Source organism: Uranotaenia lowii, chromosome 1 (genome assembly GCF_029784155.1).
Source record: "Uranotaenia lowii strain MFRU-FL chromosome 1, ASM2978415v1, whole genome shotgun sequence".
Lineage (NCBI taxonomy): Eukaryota > Metazoa > Arthropoda > Insecta > Diptera > Culicidae > Uranotaenia > Uranotaenia lowii.
Genome location: NC_073691.1, coordinates 154,696,736 through 154,719,414, shown reverse-complemented (window position 1 = coordinate 154,719,414; position 22,679 = coordinate 154,696,736). Strand labels below are relative to the sequence as shown.

Below are 22,679 nucleotides of genomic sequence, written 5' to 3'. Positions count from 1 at the left end.
GCGCAGCGGAATAAGGCAGTTTCATCAATAATCGATCAGTTAGACATCAACCCAGGAGGAGTTCACAATGTTTAGGATCTCAAACGGCCTATCCACCTTACCCTCAAACCCATTCCCGCCAAAGATGATTGACCGAAAAATACAAATATTTTTCTAGCGTTTTGCTTAATCGTTCTGCAGCAGCATGGATCTTCTTGCAGCGCTCGCTTCAACAACTCAATTGGCGCGGTCAATGGCCAATGGTCCTTCTCGGCATTTAGTTATTGCTATCCTGATCCGGAATCCAGAGGTATGCAACAAACCATAAGCTAGTCAGCGACTGCCGCTCATCGGATCAACCACATGTTGTGCAAAACTTGATTTGTCATGTTTCAACCGGCTTGAACTGATCCAGCACTGAGCATTTTGGCTTTCCGATAGCACAATGGTGCTTTAGACAACATAATCGACAGTCCTCAGATAAAGATTTCAAATTGAATTAGATGTTTAAGATTTAAACAATACAAATTAAAGTTTGCATACAAGAGAACTGCCAACAAGCTGTGAAAAAAGCTGAATAAAGCGTGATTTAAGGTAGGTAAGCCTTGATTGAGGTGAAGCTATGGTGAAGTAACATTGCATGTTACCGTGGAATTTCGGTACACATGACCGCTACAAGTATTTTAATCCAGAAATTGTAATTGTTTACCAATAGATTCAGGAAGAATTTGAAATTCATAAAATGTTTGAAAACGAAACAAAAGAGAGATACACTGCCGTCCCCTTCACAAACATGAAAATTTCGATCGGCCGTAACTCAGCCATCTTATGCCATATTGTAATTCTTTAGGTCTAATTCGAAATATCATGAGTAAACCTTCTTTGTATATTTTTGGTAAAAAGTATATGTTGGGATTATTTTACCTAAACTTAGCTTAAAGTTGGGACATTTTTCAAAAAATGGACCTAAATTTCAAACCCGATCATCTCAGGGTGGGGTGGACCAAATTTCGAAATTCGAGTCGCATTCGAATCCTTTTTTCATACTTATCAAAACAAATTTGTTAAATTTTTAGCAGAAAATTTACAATCTACTTAAAATTTTTCCTATAATGTTTACACTTTCGAGTAATTTATCATTCAAAAACACAAGTCTGAATCACTGTTCAAAGTTGGGCTTGTGATATAGCTCAGTTGGCAAGTCTGTTGCCTCCTGAGCCGATGTCCGCGAGTTCGAGCCCAAGAGTAAACATCGAACACAGTTGTACCGGATTATTTTTCAAAAACGATCCGCCAACTGCAACGTTGATAAAGTCGCGAATGCCATAAAGATGGTAAAACGACTATAATCGAAACAAAACAAAATAAAACTGTTCAAAGTTTTAACGCAACTGAATCATTGACAAGTTTCAGATAAATGAATATTCTACAATTTGAATAAATTCTTAATCAACTAAAACTCCGTGCTGTAAGCATCGTATAATCAATGTGAATTCAACTCATTAAAGGGTGATACGGTAAAAATTTGGTCAGTATCAACTTGACGTATTTCTTTCAATTTTGCATTTAAAAAACCTGAACACCCCTCATTTTGAAGGTGTGTGTGTGTGTGTAGAATGTTGCTCCTATTTTGATTTTGGAATTCACTCTTCAGTTGTCAAAATGCCGTCCAAGGAAGAAGAGCAGCGTATCAAAACTTTGTTCGCGCATCGTGAAAATCCGAGCTACTCGCACGCAAAGCTCCATTTCCAGGGGGCTCAAACGAGTTTCTTGGTGTGGGGGAGTGTGGCGGGCAATTTAAAGGTAATAAAAATAAAATAAAGCTGGCAAAATCGCTAAAAGTTGCCAAATCAACCGTTACAAATGTAATTAAAGTGTTTGGGGAACGTTTGTCGACAGCCAGGAAGTCTGGATCGGGGGGAAATCGAAAACCGGAAGCCGCTGAGACGACAAAGAGAGTTGCCGGTAGTTTCAAGCGAAACCCTAACCTCTCTCTCCGAGATGCCGCAAATAAGCTGGGTGTATCGTCTAGAACCGTGCATCGAGCCAAAAAACGAGCCGGACTATCGACTTACAAGAAGGTAGTGACTCCAAATCGCGATGATAAACAAAATACGACGGCCAAAGTGCGATCCCGGAGGCTGTACACGACGATGCTGACGAAGTTTGACTGCGTGGTAATGGACGACGAAACCTACGTCAAAGCCGACTACAAGCAGCTTCCGGGACAGGAGTTTTATACGGCAGAAGGAGGGGGAAAGGTAGCAGATATTTTCAAGCACATGAAACTATCAAAGTTCGCGAAGAAATATCTGGTTTGGCAAGCCATCTGTACCTGTGGCTTGAAAAGCAGCATTTTCATAGCTTCCGGGACTGTCAACCAAGAAATTTACGTGAAAAAGTGTTTGAATAAACGTCTGCTGCCTTTCCTGAAGAAACACGGTTGTTCCGTACTGTTTTGGCCGGATTTGGCATCTTGCCATTACGGTAAAAAGGCCATGAAGTGGTACGCAGCCAACAACGTGAAGGTGGTTCCCAAGGACAAGAACCCTACCAACACACCAGAGCTCTGCCCAATTGAGAAATACTGGGCTATTGTCAAGCGGAACCTAAAGAAGACCAAAAAACTGCTAAGGACGAGCAGCAGTTCAAGGCAAACTGGCTTTCTGCGGCGAAGAAGGTGGACAAGGTGGCTGTACAAAATCTGATGGCAGGGGTTAAGCGTAAGGCCCGGCAATTCGGTTTTGGAAAAGCGGTAGCCTAACTGAATATTTTTCCTGAATTTTATACTAATTAAACTTGAAAAAGAAATTGAATTTGATTTTTTAAATAAACGATTTACACGCATTTTCCCTTGACCAAATTTTGACCGTATCACCCTTTACTTCAAAGTATCTGTTAGTTGCAAGCAGAGGTTTCTTAGGAAACATTTAAGTTGGGATGTTTACTTACTGCTCGATATTCAAATCTATTGCATTTTAATGGCGTGAAGATTCTAGGAAAAAAAAAGCTGCTTGGCAGACGACCTCAGTAGAGTAAATTGATCTTTTTTTTTGGAAAGTTTTGAACGCTACACTTTACTGTTTCGTCATTTGTCATGGCATTGTGTCAAGAAATTTGAATATGACTATCGGAAGTGAATCAAAACAATATCAGAGAGTAAAGCTACCCTGTTCGATACTAATCTAAGTATCCGCGTCAACCGGTCGCACCGGTTGATGAATGAGTCTTAACTAGGCAGCAAAACTTTGTCGAGCACAACAAATCGTGTGATCACGATTATCTCCATCCATAACCAAGGACTGTTCGCTCAGGCATATTTCAACCGAGGGGCGGCGACCTAGATCAAACTAGAGGCGACATGACACTCACTCAAAATGATTTGAGCCTATGACTCTAGAGCTTACATATATCGACCACGGATCCCGTCGCTGTCGCTGCTGAATGGTGTGAAACAAACATAAATATTTTGAAAATTGAGTCACGGATAACCACTTTGCACCCGTGTGACCCAACTTACTTTACTGTATGTATTCGTTTTTTTTCTCGGGTAACTGGGAACAGGTAGTTGTAACTTGTAGCTGCTAACCGGACCCTGATGGGTTGGTGAATGACATTCATCAATTTCAGCTAAGTAACTCACTTCACTTCATTTAAAAAAGATATTCTCTTCTGGGATCTGTCGAAAGCTCACGTGATAAACGGAGGTCAGCTGAATAATGTGCAATTTTTTTTTCTTCGTTCAAAACTGGAAACGGATTGGAATACCAGAGGCACCCGCCATCAGGTTAAGCCAACTATTAATCACGATGACTCGTCAGAAAGCCCGCTGACTTGCGTAAGGCTTCCATCATCTAATATGTATAGGTACTTGCAGGGAGAAAAATGTATGAAGCCCAATGTTGGAAGGTGGCAGTCGGCTATTGTTGGAGCCTAACAATTTGCAAACGCCATATTTTGATGACTAATCATTTTGCGTAAATTGCAAATTGAGATCTCGGCCGCCGGTTTTTTTTTGGGCCTGACTTATGTTTTCGATTTGCTGCTTGATCCCGGTATGCTTCCATGGCGCAGTTGCTGAAATATCAATCAAAGTTAATAGCTCTGACTGAAGGCTTACAGCATTTTCGAGCGAATATTGCCTTCTGCTACTTTCTCATAAAAAACACACAGCAGTGCCGACACTTTTTCCGAAGCAGGTCGTCAGAGTGAGTCCAACTTTCTACCAGTTTCCAGTGCCACGCCACAATATCTGAACGTGACTGTTCGCCAACAGAAAAATAAATCTAACGACGTGATTTGCATATTGACCACATAATTATGCAGCTTAGATCTGCCTTCGCCTCCAACTTTAAATACGATGCGGTTTCGACTAAGTCAAACGAACAGACAGCGCACCGCCTAAGTCCATTTTAGGAGCGAACAATTTTTGCGAAAATATTGACGTCCAAGGGAAAACCAAAAATATGGCATGTACTTAATTACCGGTTCCCAGGATTTTTTTGTTTATATCTGTTGTACACTCTGCGTTGAAGGTGTACCACCTCAATCAGCTCCTTCGTATCGAAAGCCGAGGCAAGATTTCGACTGCAGGAACAGAGCATAGGATCAACCTGCGGTGTCTCCTTGCGCCCAACATCTCTTCTACCAGCTCAGCATCCATACCGCCATCGTGAGCCAACTGATCGATATGTGCGAATATAGCAAAGCAATGAAGAAAAAACAGATTTCATAAGCTTCACTTGATGTGGCGGTAGCAGTTGATTTTCATCCAAGGTAGAAGAACCTTCTTTCTGCCTGACCTGACTCTCGCATCGCATCAGAAAACGAGAAGCAACTGCTGCCGATGATAAAGTTTATCGAGGCTGGCGATGGGACCATATCGGTATCGTACGGAGGGAAGGAGACAGTTGTTTTGCGAAAAATTATCCAATCAACTTCGCTTGATCAGATGAATGCGAACGCAGAACTACCTCGCTGTGTGTTGAAGAGCTGCTAGTGTTGCAATTTAAAAAAAAAAAGTTCATTTTCTAGTTTGTTGCACTAATCAGAATTCTGCCATTACGAGTGTTCACTAAAAATAAGAAAAATTTCAATACCTTTCTTTAGAAAAGATTACTCGGATGTTGTCAGTTTTTTCTAAGATGATGTCGGAACGTGAGCTCCGAGACAGCTTTGTAGTCACGGAAAAAAACTTTACAGTAGATCACTTTCGGGATGAAAATAGGCTCGAGAACACTATATACCGGATCCTTGCACATTGGAACATCGACCGGAAGAACGTGGCCATTCGACGAAAACTAGCTTCGATATGCCGTCTGGTGTTCCACAGGGAAGTCACTTAGGACCGCTTATCTTTGTGATTTTCATTAATGACCTGGAAACTTTCCTTAAATCGCCAAAACTGTTCGCAGATGATTTGAAAATCTACAGGATCATTGACTCGACAATGGACTGTGCTGCGCTTCAAGATGACATCAATAGACTACTCGCATGGTGTGGAAAACATGGGATGGAAGTAAACGCCGAAAAGTGCAAGTGTATCAGCTTTTTAAAACTAGAACCTCCGTGGCCTTCGAATACGCTTTTGGTGATACTCCGCTTGAAAGAGTTGTCACCATTAAGGATCTAGGAGTAACCTTTAATCAGAAGCTCTCGTTTAATCAGCATATCGCGACAACAACGGCTAAAGCCTTCGCTATGTTTGGATTACTGCGACAGAATACTTCGAGCTTAGAGGACCCATACGTTCTCAAGACAGTGTTCTGCTCTTTAGTGCAAGTGTCTTGGTATATGCGGCCCCAGTTTGAGGACCCTACCACTCTGTTCATATCGAACGAATCGAACGAATTCAGAAAAAAATCTTCGTTATGCACTAAAAATATTTGCAAAGAATGTTTGTATACGATATCCTGACAAACACTGTTGACTGTCCACAATAGCTCCGAAGATTGAGTTTGCACGACTTACCACGCCGTTTGCGCAACCAAACCACCTTCTGGCTACCTAGAAGCAGAACATTTTTTGGAAAAAAACGCGACGGAGGCTGTGGGGATAAGACATGGCCTTCACCGCAGTCGAACTCGTAGGGGGAAGAGTATTCACGTCGCGGAGTACTCTTGGGTAGAGTGGTCTTACGTCGCCGTCGGATGAGCCACTCGAGTCGGGTAAGATGACATCACCGTCGGGATTCATTTGAGTCGCAAGCGTTAAAGACCCGTACGCGTGCTGTGACAGGCGCGAGTCTAGGATAAGCTGCTCTCGATTCGGCACACGGCGGAAAAAAAGCCTAGGGTTGCCAGACCCAAAGTTGCAAGCCAAAGGAAGGATGAAGACCGGACCACGATCGGAGTAGATTGCCCTTTCGGCGGGGGGCATTCGAGTAGTGTGCGTCCGATCCTAGCAGTAAAGCATACAAAGATAAGACTTTACCTTCTGCGTATGCCGATCTGTTAGGTTCGTCGCGAACGTTGTGTAGGATACCTCAACCGCCGCGGAGTATCTGAGTAGAACGCGCTCCTTACGAGGGAAGCTGCGGGAATAAGACTTGACCTTCTTCGCAGTCGAACTCGTAGGGGGAAGAGTATTTACGCCGCAAAATACTCTCGGGTAGAGTGACTTCACGTCGTCGGCGGGTGAGTCACTCGAGTCGGTGTAGGATGATGTCTTCGCCGGGAATCATCCGAGTAGTTTTTCGTAAAGCCCGGGACGTGTGCTTTGACAGACACGAGTCTAGGATAAGCTACTCTCGATTCGGCACACGGACGGGTAAAGTGGAGAGGACCTCGAGCCAAACCAAGCGGAGCCAAGATCTCGAGTCGTTAGAGGAGAAGTCATCGATCTCTTGCAGAGGTCTCGAACAGAGGCAGAGTAAAGGCCGGACCTCAAGTCGTCAGAGAAGAGGTCCTTAGTCTTGAATCGTAAAAGAGGCAGGGTATACTTATGCTGGAGTAGTACGTATAAACGAGTATTGCCGTTGAGCGCTTTGCGCGAGTATGGTCTCTCATCACAGGTATAGCCTTCGTTGCAGGTCCGGATAGGAATAATGGCCAGAGGACCCACGTGAACTTTATGGCGTAGGGGTACATAGTCTCATAAGTCGACCAATTGCATCAATGGACCCAGAGCAGCATACTGGGGGACGCGGTGGCTCGCCGTGCCTTGGAATGCAATCCGTAAAAAGGATTTACCAACTGGAAAATCAACTAATAAAAAAGGGTCTTCAACGATGTGTCACACTTGTTTGACTTCAATGATTAAAAATCAATGTTTAAATGTGCAATCCAAGACGTTCCCTAGCTTTAAGATAACTTTAATTTAAACATAAGTTAATTTTAATATTCGGTCTGTATGACGGCAGTCAAAGACTTATAAATAAAAAGATCATAACAAAACACAGAGGAAGGAATCTTCAAAAAGCTCTTCGACAACAACGACGTTACCGAAAGTTTCTTTGCTGCAGAGTACGCGTAAAAGCAGATAAGGACCAATCTCAGTGCTTCAGAGGGTTACTATAAATTATCGCGAGATCTTGAGCCTTTCGATGAGTTCCTTCTTGTTTATTTCGTAATAATCTTCGTTGTACGGCCACTATCGATTAAGATCCGGTAAACAAACGTTATATGAACCTTTTCGTCCCACAAGTGGTTGAACTAGCTAGAATTTCCTTTATTGACTTGCATGCGTTCGTTGTTTCGACGCCATCTTTGAACAAACTAACAGCACTCGGCCAAAAAGAAACAAACGATCCGTTTCCAGGGAGCCAGACAGCAAATCTCTCAGCAAGAAAACCATGCTTCTAGGTTTTAGTGGGCGGACCGCCGATTGATACCTAGCTAACGGATTTGCATGCGTTGGTCCTAAAGAGCCGTTTTTGAGCCATTAGCTAACCTAGCTACAGCTACAGTAAACAAAATTCAAAGATACTCCGAGACAAACCTTTCCAACAATACTTTAATCGATATGTTGTAAGAATCTGATCAAACTGTGATTCGTGAGAGTATACTACAGATACAGCTTTGTCGTCCTGAACTTGGCCAGTAAGAATCCGTTTTCGACAGTTTGGCTATAATACACCTGATGGAGTTAGAGTACACAGCTCTGTGAAACTCTGCCTTAAACGGTTCAGTTTGAACATAAAGAGAACGCAATGTTTAACAAGATCCATCGACGTTCCGGAAATGTATAACAGTCGCCGACAGTTACTTGCTGAATTCTGGCACAGTTTTCTCAAGAAAAGATTAACGTTAACCAACTTGATGTGCCTCTTACATACCTCAATAAATAGATAACTGCAAGAGGTACAAATCGATTTTTCCAAAGTCTTCGACAACGTGCCTTATGATTTCCAGAGTTGGTGTAGCAGTGTATCTGATATGCCGTGTGATGTTTCACAAGGCAGTAACTTTGGACCGCTTGTATTTGTGCTTTTTCTAAAAGGTCTAGCAACAGTTCTGTAATTGTCGAAACTGCTGTTTGCAGATTACTTGAAAATCGACCGAACCTTTAACTTGATAGTAGATTGCGCTGTACTTCAGGAATACATCAAAAGATTGATCTCATGGGCGAAAAACACCGGCAAAAAGGCTAACGCTGGAAAGTGTAAGAACTTTAATTTTTAGAGTAGGCGCCATACGATCTATAGGAGTAGGAGGGTAGAACCTCAACGCTTGGGCAGTAAATTGAGGAAACAGGTGTTATAACCCCGAGAGATTATACAGCTTATCGGAGACGCTTGTGCAAGGGTATTGAGATCAGCAAGGAAAGCTATTTGTAACAGCTCAGGGGGAACAGATTTGCGAAAAAAATGGACTCGAACCTAGGCGAAATCCCGAATTCATGGTTAAAGTAGACAGTGGGGAAGACTTTCCAGGCATTTCCCGAATGTTTAAACAAAGTATCTCGATGAAGGATCCGAATCGGAGGGAAAAAATACAATCAAACCTGTTCGTAATTTTTATAGTCTTCGATACCTTATATTACAGAGACCTTAATTTGATTGGTGTGGAAATTTTATCGATATGGCATTACTTGAACAGGAAATAAGGGTACTCAGCAAATCAGAAGTTACAACCTAGTTGTTCTGGAACGTTGATGGATTTGAACTGTGCGCGAAAGGAATGTACAGCATCCTCAGTCTAAGTCCAGTTTTGCAATTATACATGCTGTGATTGCAGACTGTGGTTGTCACATCGGTACAGTTCTACTACTTATTGGGTTAGCCGAGAGGATCAGGTTCGTGTGCGGACATTTCTGAACAAACAAGTTCCATTTCGAGGGAAAATAAATAGCACCAGGGAGCTCTCCGCTTTCCCTTGTCCGAAGTTCTACAACAAACCTTCCCGCCGCAATGGAATGCCGCTGAAAAGGGGAATAAGCTGAAGCGAACTAAAGAAAGACGCAGTCGGGTACGGTTTCTGCCGGGCTAACTTTTGCACGCCTCTCTTATACTTTGCATGATGCGGCGGCACGCAGACGCGCAGAAAAAGAACATGAAAATTGGCAGCAAATGTTGAAACCTCTTGGTCGAGCAAAGTAGCCAAAGATCACGTCCGGTCAGCAGCTCGTTTGGGATAACGCAGGGGGCAGCAGAAGCAGCCATATGAAGTAAACGTGGTTTATAAAAATATGGTTAAACCCAGTAGTTGGTGAAGGGCTTCGTCGCATAACGAGGCTAAAGTTAAGGTACAAAAAATCAGCTCTCATACAAGTCAGAGTCTCCGAGTGTCGCCGACAGGGAGCCGAGTTCGACAGTTACTTGCAACATTGTAGTTTACCTACCTGAATGCAGTTTAATATGGACTCAAGGATTATTTGACCAGGCACAGACAGAAGCTGATTCGCGCGTATGCTAACTTTGGTCAATATTACTGGGGATATTTTTGGTTTCTACCTGAATGTGTTAATCATTGTAACACTTAAGGTTGGAATTTACCCGTTGAACTTCATTCATGGAATCTGCGAACAAATATCACCGGGTGATAATTGGTATTCCCCATCGGAATAAAAAAGGTTTGGTTCGCTATATCCGCAAGCTGTTGTTTTAAGTAACGCGCGCCAGACAATCAGTCAGTCAAGCAGACAGCAGACGAAACCCTAACATAACGTAGTAGGTAATAGACGCGCTACTAGTTTACTACTTTCGGATCTCGGATATTATCAAGCAACGACACAGGTAGAGCAGGAAGTGCCAGCAGCAGCCGTTGTAATTTAGTTTACGCATACAGTATCCACCATTTAGGTAACCAGTAGACATAGGATATAACTAAAATACGTTGTTAATTAGGAGATCATTCATGATGACCAAGATTCCCAAGATCTTTTCCAAGTCTCACTTGACTCGCAGATATCACAGATTTGTGACAGAGTGCCTGTGTCAGTAGTTATAGCTGAACACTTACGTCGAGTCGAGTTCCCACTTCCCAGCCCACACCCTGCTTCCTTCCGATCGTGCAGTGATCCATCATTAATCACAAACACAAACGATCGCAGCAGACTCGCCGCCAGCAGGCAACATGAATGGAATTTAACACCTATACACCGATACACTATCATCGAGGAATCGAGTGAGTTCTACCACGATGAGTTACGGGCCCTAACACTCATACAGTCGCAAAGTCCCCGACTGGACTGAGCTGCTGCCTGACTGACTGAGTGCCGTGCGACGTTCGGCCGAACTGGGACTCCGCAGCCCGATTCAGTCCCAAAGAGACGTTCGTTCGGTGTAAATGGAAGTGATCAAGTAGCGGAGCGCGTTTTTGTCCGTGTCGGTCCGGCGCATATGCTAACCACCTAAAACCCTGCATTCCGTCTCCATCATCATCATCCATTCGTATCTAAGCAGAAAAAAAAGAAACCACAGAGGACAACAAGCGACACAAAAAGTGTGTGTATTTCTAGTTTTATGTTCTTTTTTTCCTTTCGATTTGTTTGTTTCTGCGTGGTGAATGCAGAAAACTGGGGGGTTAATGTGAATAAAAAGTGGAATGAATGCAGCAGCTTCAGATTGGTATATGCGGCAACATATGTGAAGAGATTCGTGCGGATTTGAGAGACGCGACTTTAAACGTAGTTTCAAGCGTGTTTGGGTCGCTATTAGGTTAGGGGAGGACCACTAATGAGAGCAAGTGTAGTTTACCATGTAAAAATGTCTTCAATTAACAAATCAAGGTCCCTATTAATGTGCAACTACTAAGCAAGCAGATCATATTTCTACCCAAAAAAAATCTCAGCTGAATTGCAGGATGTGCCGCAACCGTAAAAGGATATTCCGGCGTAAAGAAAATGGCGTACCGTACTTTTCCATTGCTGCAGAAAGAGGGGAAAAGAGCCCTTATTCGTTTTCTTCATCATGTACCTGGCTGGCATGCTTCGATCCGTTTGCTCTTTTGTGTGCGTGTGCATGCATACGGACGACATACTGTGTGTATGATGAAACATCGAAGGAATCACTGGAAATGCCAAAGGCAGGCAGAAGTGATCGACCGGAGCCAGCCAAATTTTGATGAATCATTTAACAATACCTCAACAAGGCGCTCGATACTGGACGATAGGAACGAAAGACTTGGCCCCGAAAAACAGTGAACGGTGGGAACCGGCTACACGAAATAAGACTCCTCCAACAAACGAAGAATGCTTTTGTGCTTGCCTATGCAGGTATTCCGATTACCACCGGGGGGTTATTATACGTTTTCAATCGGACTGCCCTGCTGCTGGTAGCTAAATTCCGCGAATCTTGCATCAGCATCAAATGTGTCAATAGACCGAAAGAAATTACCAAAGCCCGCATGATAAACCATATAATTATAGGGTTGCTCGACGGTGTGACACCAAAATACCAACTAGCCTTAGAGCAGGGACCACGCGACTCCAATTAGGTTGCCGGGTTTCTGCAATCGCAGCGAAATTATACGTCTATCGCACACAGTCGTGTGGGTCGTTTGCACCAGCCAAAAAGGTTGACAAAGGGCTGAACAAACGGAAAATTCACACTTGGTGTCATGTTTATTTTTGTTTTTTTTTTTTAATAAACAGCACCATGAAAAATAAATACAAAAAAACGAAGCTATTGCAGTTTCCTCAGCAAGAAATAGTAATCAAAACATTCAGCCAGCTTATCACTAATCGATCATTTTGGGTTCAAAGCGCTGGAGCGATCACCAAATACGAAAAGAAGTCAATTCGACTGCGCTATTTCGTTTGTGTTTTTCTTCCCGGCGAGCTATGTTTTCTCTTCAATCATCTCTAAGAAACACACAAAAATACATTGTTGCCATGTTTTAACTTATCTGTGCTGAGCAGTACTCCTCGGAATGGATGGAGCAACACCCAAAAAGCATAGAAGGCTCACATCATAAACACACGACGCTTCCTCAATCTTCTGCTTCTCCGTAATCCCGTACCACGTACTGCGGTGGGATGCGACGAAAACGAGTGGAATGAAGCAGCATTTTAAAGGCAGCAGCAAAGAAAATGCACACACAAAATAATGGGCCATCAACCGAAGCAAGCGAACCGCCGAAGATTGTCTTTGGTGGTTCAGCAGCCTCGAAAATCAGATGCGAAAAAGCTTTCGAAAGAGAAGTTGGAGTTCTTTCGGGTCTTCCTCTTTCGGTTACTTATTCTGCGCGATTGTCGTCTTCGACAGGTTCGATAGTCAGCAAAAATCCACACTCATTTGTATTCGGTTGAACTTGTGGCGATTCGCGGTGATCGATTCATTTAATCGGGCAACTCTCTTGGTAGTGCCCGAAGGAAAGAACCCCGTCAAATCTTGTTTAGAAGCATCAATGCACCGCGGTGCAACAGCATCCAGTTTAGTAGGATTATAAATTTTATCCCGATCCCAAGAGAAGAATTATTCGATTCGAAACAACTTTCCTCGGATGATCTCCAATCTGAGCTCTTCAACTCATTTGGATTTTGATCGATTATTTCGAATGAAACGAATCGAAAAATGATCATAACTGGTTTCAGGGGAGTGCGTTTTCATTTTCGGACTCCCAGAGCTAATAATGGTCACAATAAAAGTGTTGGACACAACGCTGGTCTAACTATAATCGGAGGTAGTATAAACGGACCACACATTTAAACCTAAAAAATTCACCAAATGTCCTGGTTTTGATAATGAACATACATAACAGAACTATTGAAACCTCTCATCTATCATGCTATGCCAAGGTTATATTTTCGACAACCATTGATCGCCATGTGCGTTAACCCTTATTGCGTCTAGATTGAATGAACCGCATCGATTGTATAACGATTCCCACGAATTCCATTGATAAAATTCAGTATTATACGCATTCGTTATGTCGACCGCAACTGATTTGACAGTGTAATTAGACTGTCAACAACGTATGCTAAACTTGTTGACTGATGTATAGATAACATCCGCTTATCTGGACACATGTGTTTAAATATGGTCCGGATGATGAATCGTAGAAGCTACAGTACATCATTAGAGCCCAGTTTATCTATACAAACAACAAAGCCGAGATGAAAATTCCGTCTCTGAAGACAGCTTCTTCCTCCATATACAGCGGCGACACTGTTGATTGTTTGCAGTTGACAATTTTACGAGCTTGTTAAAGCTGAACAAAGAACAGTTCAGCACAGAAAGCGCCCATGTAGGATTAGAGATCGGCCAGTAACACTATGGAAATGAGCTAGAAGCGTCAGTTGACTGAATGAATGAATCAAAGAAATTATGCACAAAGAAATTAATTCGAGTTTACTTGGCTATGGGTTCAACCTCGGGTCAAATCATAAGTCTTCGTTGATTACGACGAGCTCAAACGACTTAAACTGGGATGCAGAGACTGTATTATAATTGTCGGTAGTAAGTTGCTACTCATTATCAAAAAATAAAATGCAACAATGGAAATGATAATGCATCTCCATTTTAACGACGCCCGCGTCTGTCGATACCAGAATAAAAAAAATCTGTTCGGAAAACGGCTGTAAACAAATGTCATGGAGTACAAACATTTCATCACACGGTTTCCGGAATCAGTTTCTCCATACGAAGATGACTAACAGCAATGAACGTCAATTATCAGAAAATAATAATGGGGCAAAAATATCCCCAAGTGATCATTTTTTTGTTTCTTACTGAAGAGCATAGCTGTCGGCTGAATAGTGGTATCGTTCAAAACTTAAGGAAACTATTGAATCTGTTTGTGTATATGAATAACGAGTATGTGTGTCTTTTTTAATGTGTGCGAGCATACTTCGTTGACATGGTTTTAGCGGAATTGGGTAACCAATTCATGCTTGAAAAATGAAAATTTGAGTTTAAAGGTTATCGTTTAGGATAACTATGCTCGAGGGCGCGAGATCGATTCGCACTTGAGTGTTTTTTGTTACATTTTCGATCAACATGAAACATTTATTAGCGACTGCTGCTCAGGTAGATGCTTCCTTTTTTGTACCCATCATGAGAATTGATTTTTCTCAATTTGGGAGGTTCTGTAGAGGAAAAAAAATTAAACAGTTTCATGTAAGCCGCAGATTATGAGACAGAGTAGGAAAAAAGGATCATTAAAAAATCAAAAACTAATAGTGAGAACAGTAAGAAAGACAGCCGTCCACTGTCAAGTGTTTAAAATTGGGGTTTTCAGCATGACAACCGAAAACTACGAGCAAACCACATGTCAGAGACCAACCAACGATATAAACCGCACTTCTAGAATTCCTACATTATGTGTCAACAACATCTAACGGCTGATTGCCTTTGCCATGCTCCAGATATAGTCGTCGAGCGTTTCCGCAGCATCAGCAGCAATAGCGTTCCAGATGTGTACGGATCGAGAATGATTCTAGTACGATAGACATTAGGAGCAGTAAATTAGGAAGTGGTGGGTGTAAATGATACCCGCCGTTTGACTGATGCTGCTGAATGAATCGCGCTTATTCAGACTAACGACGCTACCAACCAGCAGTGACCGATAAGTGTGATCAGTGCTAGTGAAGAAACCACAAGGCTGGGAGCTCGAATTTGTTGAAGTTGGAGAACTCCCGTTGTGAGACGAAAACAAGATCGAGCTTGATGACCTTTAACCGGTCGCAGATAAGCTAGGCTGTATGCTGCTTGTTTACTAGCTAATCGAGAACAGTTCGTTCTCGATGCGAAAACCAAGTGACGACGCGACTTTCGTAGCGTAACGTAATTACGTAAGGCACCAGCAACCACAAGTCACTCATTAATGTAACTGTGTTTATTGTTGAAAGCGCGAGTGACGACGGCGGCGTTTTAATTGGAGGTTATTGTTTAGCCTGTGCAATCGGTGCAAGCCAAATCTGATCGGATACAGTGACCCGATTTGTGTGGGGGAACTACAACTGGGTAAATCCAAAGGCAGGTGGGGCTTTTTTTTCTCCAGGGTTGACCACAGTTTCCGAATAAGCGTGAAACAAAGCACGTGTGTATAGTCCGATTGGAGATCCGTTCAACCGAGTCCGCCATTGTTATTGGTGAATAGTGATTCAGTGATTCAGTATTGGCGACAAGACCGCTTACAGGATGATGTTTGGAGTGTTCGGCTCACAAATTAGTGAAGGGCACCGAAAAACACAACAACTGGTACTGAACTTTTGTGGAAAACTGGGACTGAACCTGTGTCCAACCCTTAATACGAATAAAAGCAATCAGGTGAACCGAATAACAACTACGGCACAGGCAACAAGTGCATCGCATTCGAATGGGACCGGTGTGAAACGTGCTTGATTAGTTTCAGCGGGCTGCGACCCGAGAGTCAAACGTAACGATAAGAGAGCAGCTTCCAATCAGAGATCCGTCCGACAGATGGATTTGACATTGGAGGTTTAGCTAGATGACACTTTAATCTTGTGCGGCCGTGCCGAGAATGACTGCAGTAGCGTGTGTTCTGATGTGACGATGTACATGGAAGATATAAACAACAGACAGCCGCAACGGAATGTCATGTGAATATTTAAAAAGTGAGGGAGAACAAAAAGGAACCTTAATGAAGCGCTCTCGTGTGATACTGTGATCTCGATAACGCGCAAGATCACGTGAAAATAACTAGTTGACCAGCATAGGTTTTCGAAGTCGGACACAGCGTGTTAAACGCTCTTTTGTAATCGTTTTTCCAAGCATCTGAAGCTGCTGGTAGTGAATCAAAAAACCCAACAATAATCCCCTATTTATTACAATAAATGGCTTTCAGTGGCACTGAACCAGAACCAAACCACTTCAATTGGACGAAGACATCATCATGAAGTAAACGGTAGTTTTTCTTACATATTTCAGGTTGGAATTTGAGAGAAGAGAAGTTTAACGCGAGTAACTTGGTTGGCGTACCGTGGAAGTTAACGCGCAACCATGGCTGTGTTCGGACTGGTCTCTTCGGTGGCCGGCTTCATCAAAGTCCGTTACCTAGTCGACAAGGCGATCATCGATAATATGGTATTCCGCTGTCACTATCGGTTGACGAGCGCTGTGCTTTTCCTGAGCTGCGTACTGGTTACTGCAAACAATCTGATTGGTGAGAAGATCAAAACCGTAAACTGAATAGTCTATCAATAGTGATACCATAATGTGACGATTTACAGGCGATCCAATTTCCTGCATCAATGACGGTGCTATCCCCGGACATGTGATCAATACCTATTGCTGGATCACGTACACCTTTACCCTACCCGGTCAGCATGGACGTCCGCTGGGAACGGCGGTGGCCCATTCGGGTTTGGGCAACGAGTATAACCAGGAACGGACCTATCATAGCTACTACCAGTGGGTGCCGTTCATGCTGTTCTTCCAGGGGCTACTGTTCTACATGCCCCACTGGATCTGGAAGAACTGGGAAGAGGGTAAAATGCGCATGATTTCCGATGGGCTCCGCGGGGCCCTGACACTCGGAGTGGGCGAACGCAAGGAACGCCAAGGCCGGCTTATTCGGTATTTATACGAAAGCAAAAAAACCCACAACGCCTACGCGTTCGGTTATTTCATTTGCGAGGCTCTGAATTTCGTCAACGTTGTAAGTATTCCCTTGCCCGAAAAACTCTTGACATCAGTAACTGACAGCAAGTTCTTTACAGATTGGCAACATTTTCTTCGTGGATAAATTTCTGGGTGGTGCTTTCATGACTTATGGCTCGGATGTTCTGAAGTTCAGTGACTTGGATCAAGAAAACCGTTCTGATCCTATGATCGAGGTAAATTTGAATCCAGAAAACAAATCTTTCTTCAATAGTTTTTAATCAAATTCTCTGTTTCCAGGTCTTTCCTCGGGTGACCAAGTGTACTTTCCACAAGTACGGAGCTTCGGGCAGTATCCAAAAACACGATGCTCTGTGTGTGCTAGCTTTGAACATTCTCAACGAAAAGATATACATTTTCCTCTGGTAAGATCTTCCCTCTCTTTTGTTATCAACCTACTCTCATAAATCCCTTCTCAATCCATAGGTTTTGGTTCATCATCCTGTCGATTCTGTCTGGTTTGGCCATCCTCTATTCGGCGGCCATTGTTATGATGCCTACAACTCGTGAAGCGGTGCTGAAACGTCGCTTCCGGACAGCCACCTCAAGCCAGATACAGGCTCTGGTACGTCGAATTCAAATCGGTGACTTCCTGATGATCCACCTGCTCGGTCAGAACATCAACGTTACATCCTATGGCGAAGTACTGCACTCGCTGATGCTCGCCATGCAGATACCGGATCCAGGCCGACACACCACTCCCTCGGCACCTTCGACAATGGAAATGGCACCCATGTACCCGGAGGTTCCAAAATACGGTAAAGAAACGGAAGCTTAAGACTTTCCTTATCTGATAACTTTCGGAAACAGTAAGCCGGATCGCTGAAACTGCAAGCGCTCCTTCCAGTTTCGGTCGATTCGCGCTCACACAGTCTAAATTGATCCTAACGGTCTTCGTTTTTTTTTTGGTTTCTCCAATCTCAATTTACAGCTGATAAGGAGAAGGAAGCGTTACATCAAGAATACGATGCATAGTGCGAAACTTCAGTCTCAGAATGTGTATGGCAGGATATCAAAAAGACAGAAGGAACAAGTTAGGATGTGCGTTTGAACCTAACCGTGCGTGCGGGTGTGTGTATGTGCGAAAGAATTATCTAAACGAGACATTAGAAAAACATTCCCACTTTCAGCAGTTAGATTCAGATTACGAACCCAGACCGTTCGGAATTGTAAGGTCTAATGTCTCATCCGAGACGAGTTTCCCCCTCATTGGATAGGAACAATCTATTTTTTTTGTACAAGAGCCGAATTTTTCCGGTTCTAGTTAGGACAAGAAGTTTTGTTTTAAACTAAATTAGCATTTTAGAACGAGCAAACGAGCATTTCGGTGCGATTTCTCTCCCTTCCAAAAGAAAAAAAAAGAATGATTTAGAGCACCACGGTCAAAATCGAATTACTTCAAAGCAAAAAAAAAATGGCAAAAAATGCAAATGAGAAGACTGTCTCTTATGAATCATAAATATTTTAACCGGAAAACTTGCGTTAAAAATAAGCCGATATACAAAACTACTTTAAAGATTAGCTTATTTCTGGACGAGATCGATTTTATACAAAAATATAGTTTTATACGAAAGCATAAGAAAAGGCCGACCCTATTCGTGATAGTAATCGTTAGAAGAGGATGTTGTTGAAAGATCAAAAAAGGAAGAAATGCGCCAACTCAAAGACAATACTTTGAAAACACAATTTGCCATACAACGTAAGACAACACACACACACACAATCCGAACTACACAGAAACTCGTATTAATCTACGCCACAACTACGCAATGTAGGCTACAAACATAACTTTAGACAAAAAAATCATCAAGTAAGAAAAAAACGAATGTGCAACTTTACACAAAAGACACAAGCAATGTGTAGTGCTCAAAACATTTCACTAATAGCCGAGAGAAGGTAGACGAATGCATTTTTACTAAGTTCCAAGCGCCTTAACTGAACACGATAAATCTCATTCCGAATAGGAAAATAAAATAAAGAAAGGTTTCATAATTACATTTTTTTTTTCTTAATTCTCGAACATTTTCAAATACAGAATAATAAACCACTCGTCGTTAACACTCCCTTCTCGCGCGTTAGCAGGTAGGACATTAATACTAAAAAAAAAAAAACAAAACAAAAATGACATAAACTGCCTTCCGATGTTACGAAACAATAGATGGAGTCTCGACTATTGAAAACCATTAAACAAACAAAAAAGAAAAAACTGAAGAAAGCGTAAGCAAACTCTCATCTCATTAGATTAAAACGAATAAAAAAAATCAACAACTGAAAGCAAATGGATCAGAAACTAGTAAGAAAGCATTTTATTCTCTCGTCAGAATCTTTTAGATTTTTTTAAAAAATAATTTGCTCTAGTAGATAGTAATTTTCTCTATTTTGCAGTTGATAATTGTACACGGTACTGGCGCAATGAGGTTGTTGCATTTAAGAAATGAAGTTGAAGAGAATGATTGAATTTCAATGTAACAGAGCAAGTAGTAGGAAAGTAAAATCTCGAGCTAGCTTCATCGATTCGACGTAAATCACCATTTGGCCAAGGAAAATTTATGCATATACAGTATTTAGGATGCAAAAGAAAAAAAAAATTAAACAGACATCATTCGCGGAAACTGATCTAAATTTTATTTTTTGAGAAGCTGCAAAATGACGAGAAATTTTATTGTGATAAGATTCAAATTTAGAGAAAATAAATTTTTATAATAGTAAAAACCGAGTGTTTTAATTTTGATTTTTTTTCTTTCGAAGGCCCTCCTTTGAAAGAAAAAAATGTTTTTTTTTTTTAAATTCTTGAACTGGATTAAAACTGGCCATATATCTTTAGTTATGTTAGTGAGTCATATAAAATAAAATTTTCTTGAAATTGAAAATTGTCCTCTTTCGTTTTGATTTGAAACACTTGGGTTTTTTTCGGATTCGAATCGCTGACTTATCCTTGTCCTATTTTATTGATGCCTAGAACATAACAGTTGTTAGTGTGGACTATATGAATGAAATACTATTTGGGCCAACTCACTGTACAGTACATAGACTGAGTCGATTTGGGGTCATTTTTAAATTTCTCAAACCATGGGGTCTTAAAAGCTTTGTTTTGGTCCAAAACTCATCCATAATTTTTTGCATAATTTTTAAGTAACGTTTACATGAGAATATTTGAACTTTCAGGTTTGTATGGAAAAATTGAATATTTTGTACTGAAAAATCAACATCTTTTTGTTTCTTCTGTCGAACTGAGCCAGATTACGGTTTTTGTGCCAATTTATAAATTGTCTAAATGAAATTTTCCGCTGAACATTTTTGTTGAAGACCGTAACTTAGTATCTTATTAGGCTAAAAAGTAATTAGCTGTTTAACAGGGGTATGTTTTTTCGCATTGATGAACAATAAATTCAATTGACATGCTTTTGAATCTACAGACATTTGGAACTCTACTGTTTGTCAAGAAATCGGGTCTGCCCCGTCTGTTTCCAATACGGTATTGAACCAGAGAAAATCGCTCATGTTTTACGAGACCAACTACTGTAAAATATCTCTTACTCTATTTTTGATACGGTTACTTACTTTTGTCCCTTTAAAATTTGGTGATGAGAAATTAAACGGGTTTAACACATGCTTCTGAAAAAAGATAACTGTATGGTACTCATAAAGAACTTAAATTCTATCAATCAGTAAAAATTTATTCATAAAACATTAATTTTATGAACCAAATAAGCAAAATGATGGTGGAAATTTATCTTGGTTACTAACTTTTGTCACTGACTGTATGCACAGAGCAGCTGATCTAAAAATTTCCTATTTCTTAGAGGTTTCTCCGACTTTTTCCCGCATTTTCTCGATGGATTTTAAATCCCGACTTCTTCCCGCATTCTCCGACTTTCCCGAATGAGTGGCCACCCTGCTATATACATACATATTTTATACTTCTGGCTAAAGATATATGAATTATACAAATTGGGCGCTATTCGACACCAGCGGTGCCCGGTGTCCTGATTTTTCAGGATTTGTCCTGATTTTCGAGATGCCGTCCTGATTTTTTTAAAACGTTTGAAGTGTCCTGAATTTTGAAAAATGTTCTGATTTTCTGGAAAATATTCAAATTGTAATTCAATTTTTACTTAAATGATGATTAGACGATGAGGATTTTTTTCCTTGAACGCATTGGAGATGAAAGCTTAAAAACATCTGAAAAGCTCTAATCTGACCGAAAAAACTTACATTTGAGAGATATTCGACACAGGCATTGTATAATGTTGCATACTCGTGATTCGTACATACAAGAGTGCGCTAGTGTTAGCTCTTAACGTATGCAAACCGTTGCCAGCAACAATATTTGCTGCTTCGCTATTTGGAAAATTCTTTCAAATACCAATCATCAGATTTTTAGCGATCTGGTTGCACTGCTGGTCGCAGAGAGAAGAACAAACTTGAAGCCCGCACAGGAGAACAAATTGCGCGAAACGTCGGACTTTAAATCATATACGATTTAAACCGACTTCAAGTAACCATTTTTACGATTGTTTACCTATTTGATAGGCATTACAAATCGCAGTAACGTTGTAAATTGGAGCTATCTTTCTTAAAACGTTCGTCGCCAAAAGTGGGTGACGAAAATTGGTAATTCTAAACACACATTTGGAGAGATATTTTTTATTCGAAATTATCTCGTATTATAACGATATCTTCCAATTTTCATAATTCAAAATTATTGTTTACAATAAAAATATTCTTGGCAAAGTGCCTAAAATAACATAATCTTTTTTTTTTTGTTTTATTATGTTAGAAAAATGGGGCTGCAGATCATATCTACTCATCATATTCCACTACAAAGCCACTTTTAAATTCTCAAACCAGCATCAATTAACTGTTGACGGAGTTCGATCAGCAATGTTGACGAAATTGGTAAGAATATCTTAAGCGTTAAATGACAGAAATTCAAAGTGTATGTATTGAAATATTCAATTGATTAGATTCCTTGAGAAAGTTTTTTTAAAACTTGTAATGAATTATTTATAAACTTCATAGATCACTGAATCTAAATTTAATATATTTGGTAGGTCTTGCTTAGCGGTAAAACAGAAATCGAAAATATATGTAACTTTTTGTCTTCCTTGAATATTTCCGAAAATATTACCCAATTTTTTAAATGACTTTTTAAAATACAGAAAAAACAGTTTTAATGTTTTCTGGATGATTGAATTTTCAAACTAAGAATAGGTTTAAAAACAATTATTTATTTTGACAACAGAATAGAAGCATTCTCAACGAAGGATTCTAATCCTATTCTTTTTTTAATTTGAAATGTGTTTATTTATGCTGTAGAAATCTACTATCTCGGCTTAGGGTTATTCACAATCAGATGAAAAATGTAGAAGTTATGATAGAAAGAACCTTTAAAATCTATAGAATTTCTTTAAATGCAGAATGTTTGTGAAACACCGTCGATGGAATTGAAGTTAGGCTGGAACAAATATCAATTTCGTCTTTTGTCACCCCCCCCCCCCTCGGAATAAAAAAAAATAAAGGGAAAATAAATAAATTTTGAAGTAATTTATGTAAATTTCGATAACAAATTCTTCCAATATCTAAAAAAAAGAAAAAAAAGAAGACCAAAAAACAAATTTCAGAAGAATTTGTTCCGGCCGTATTTTGAACAAAAGAAAAGTTTTTTGGTCGATCAACATGGTCGAAAACATAA

At 40.9% G+C, this 22,679-nt stretch overlaps 2 protein-coding genes across 8 annotated transcripts in view; one reads left to right on the top strand and one right to left on the bottom strand.

Moving 5' to 3' along the window:
* LOC129740607 (dedicator of cytokinesis protein 3) overlaps window positions 1-22,679 on the bottom strand; it is a 161,541-nt gene that overhangs the window by 77,654 nt on the left and 61,208 nt on the right. The gene's annotated exons all lie outside the window — the stretch shown is intronic.
* LOC129740610 (innexin inx3) lies at window positions 10,667-19,696 on the top strand. 6 transcript variants are annotated; one of them, XM_055732317.1, is made up of 7 exons: window positions 10,669-10,864; window positions 16,253-16,487; window positions 16,555-16,982; window positions 17,044-17,160; window positions 17,225-17,349; window positions 17,411-17,742; window positions 17,916-19,696. In XM_055732317.1, the coding sequence occupies exons 2-7, from the start codon at window positions 16,325-16,327 to the stop codon at window positions 17,957-17,959; spliced, it is 1,209 nt and encodes a 402-aa protein (XP_055588292.1). In that variant the 5' UTR covers window positions 10,669-10,864; window positions 16,253-16,324; the 3' UTR covers window positions 17,960-19,696. The 6 variants fall into 6 exon arrangements, with proteins under 6 accessions (XP_055588298.1, XP_055588292.1, XP_055588294.1 ...); XM_055732319.1 differs by having other exon boundaries at window positions 16,234-16,487; XM_055732320.1 differs by lacking the exon at window positions 10,669-10,864 and adding an exon at window positions 15,174-15,325.

Coding starts and splice junctions, on each gene's coding strand:
- LOC129740610 (XM_055732317.1), top strand. CDS start 16,325: ATGGCTGTGTTCGGACTGGTCTCTTCGGTGGCCGGCTTCATCAAAGTC. Junction 16,488..16,554: donor TACTGCAAACAATCTGATTG/GTGAGAAGATCA, acceptor GACGATTTACAG/GCGATCCAATTTCCTGCATC. Junction 16,983..17,043: donor CTCTGAATTTCGTCAACGTT/GTAAGTATTCCC, acceptor AGTTCTTTACAG/ATTGGCAACATTTTCTTCGT.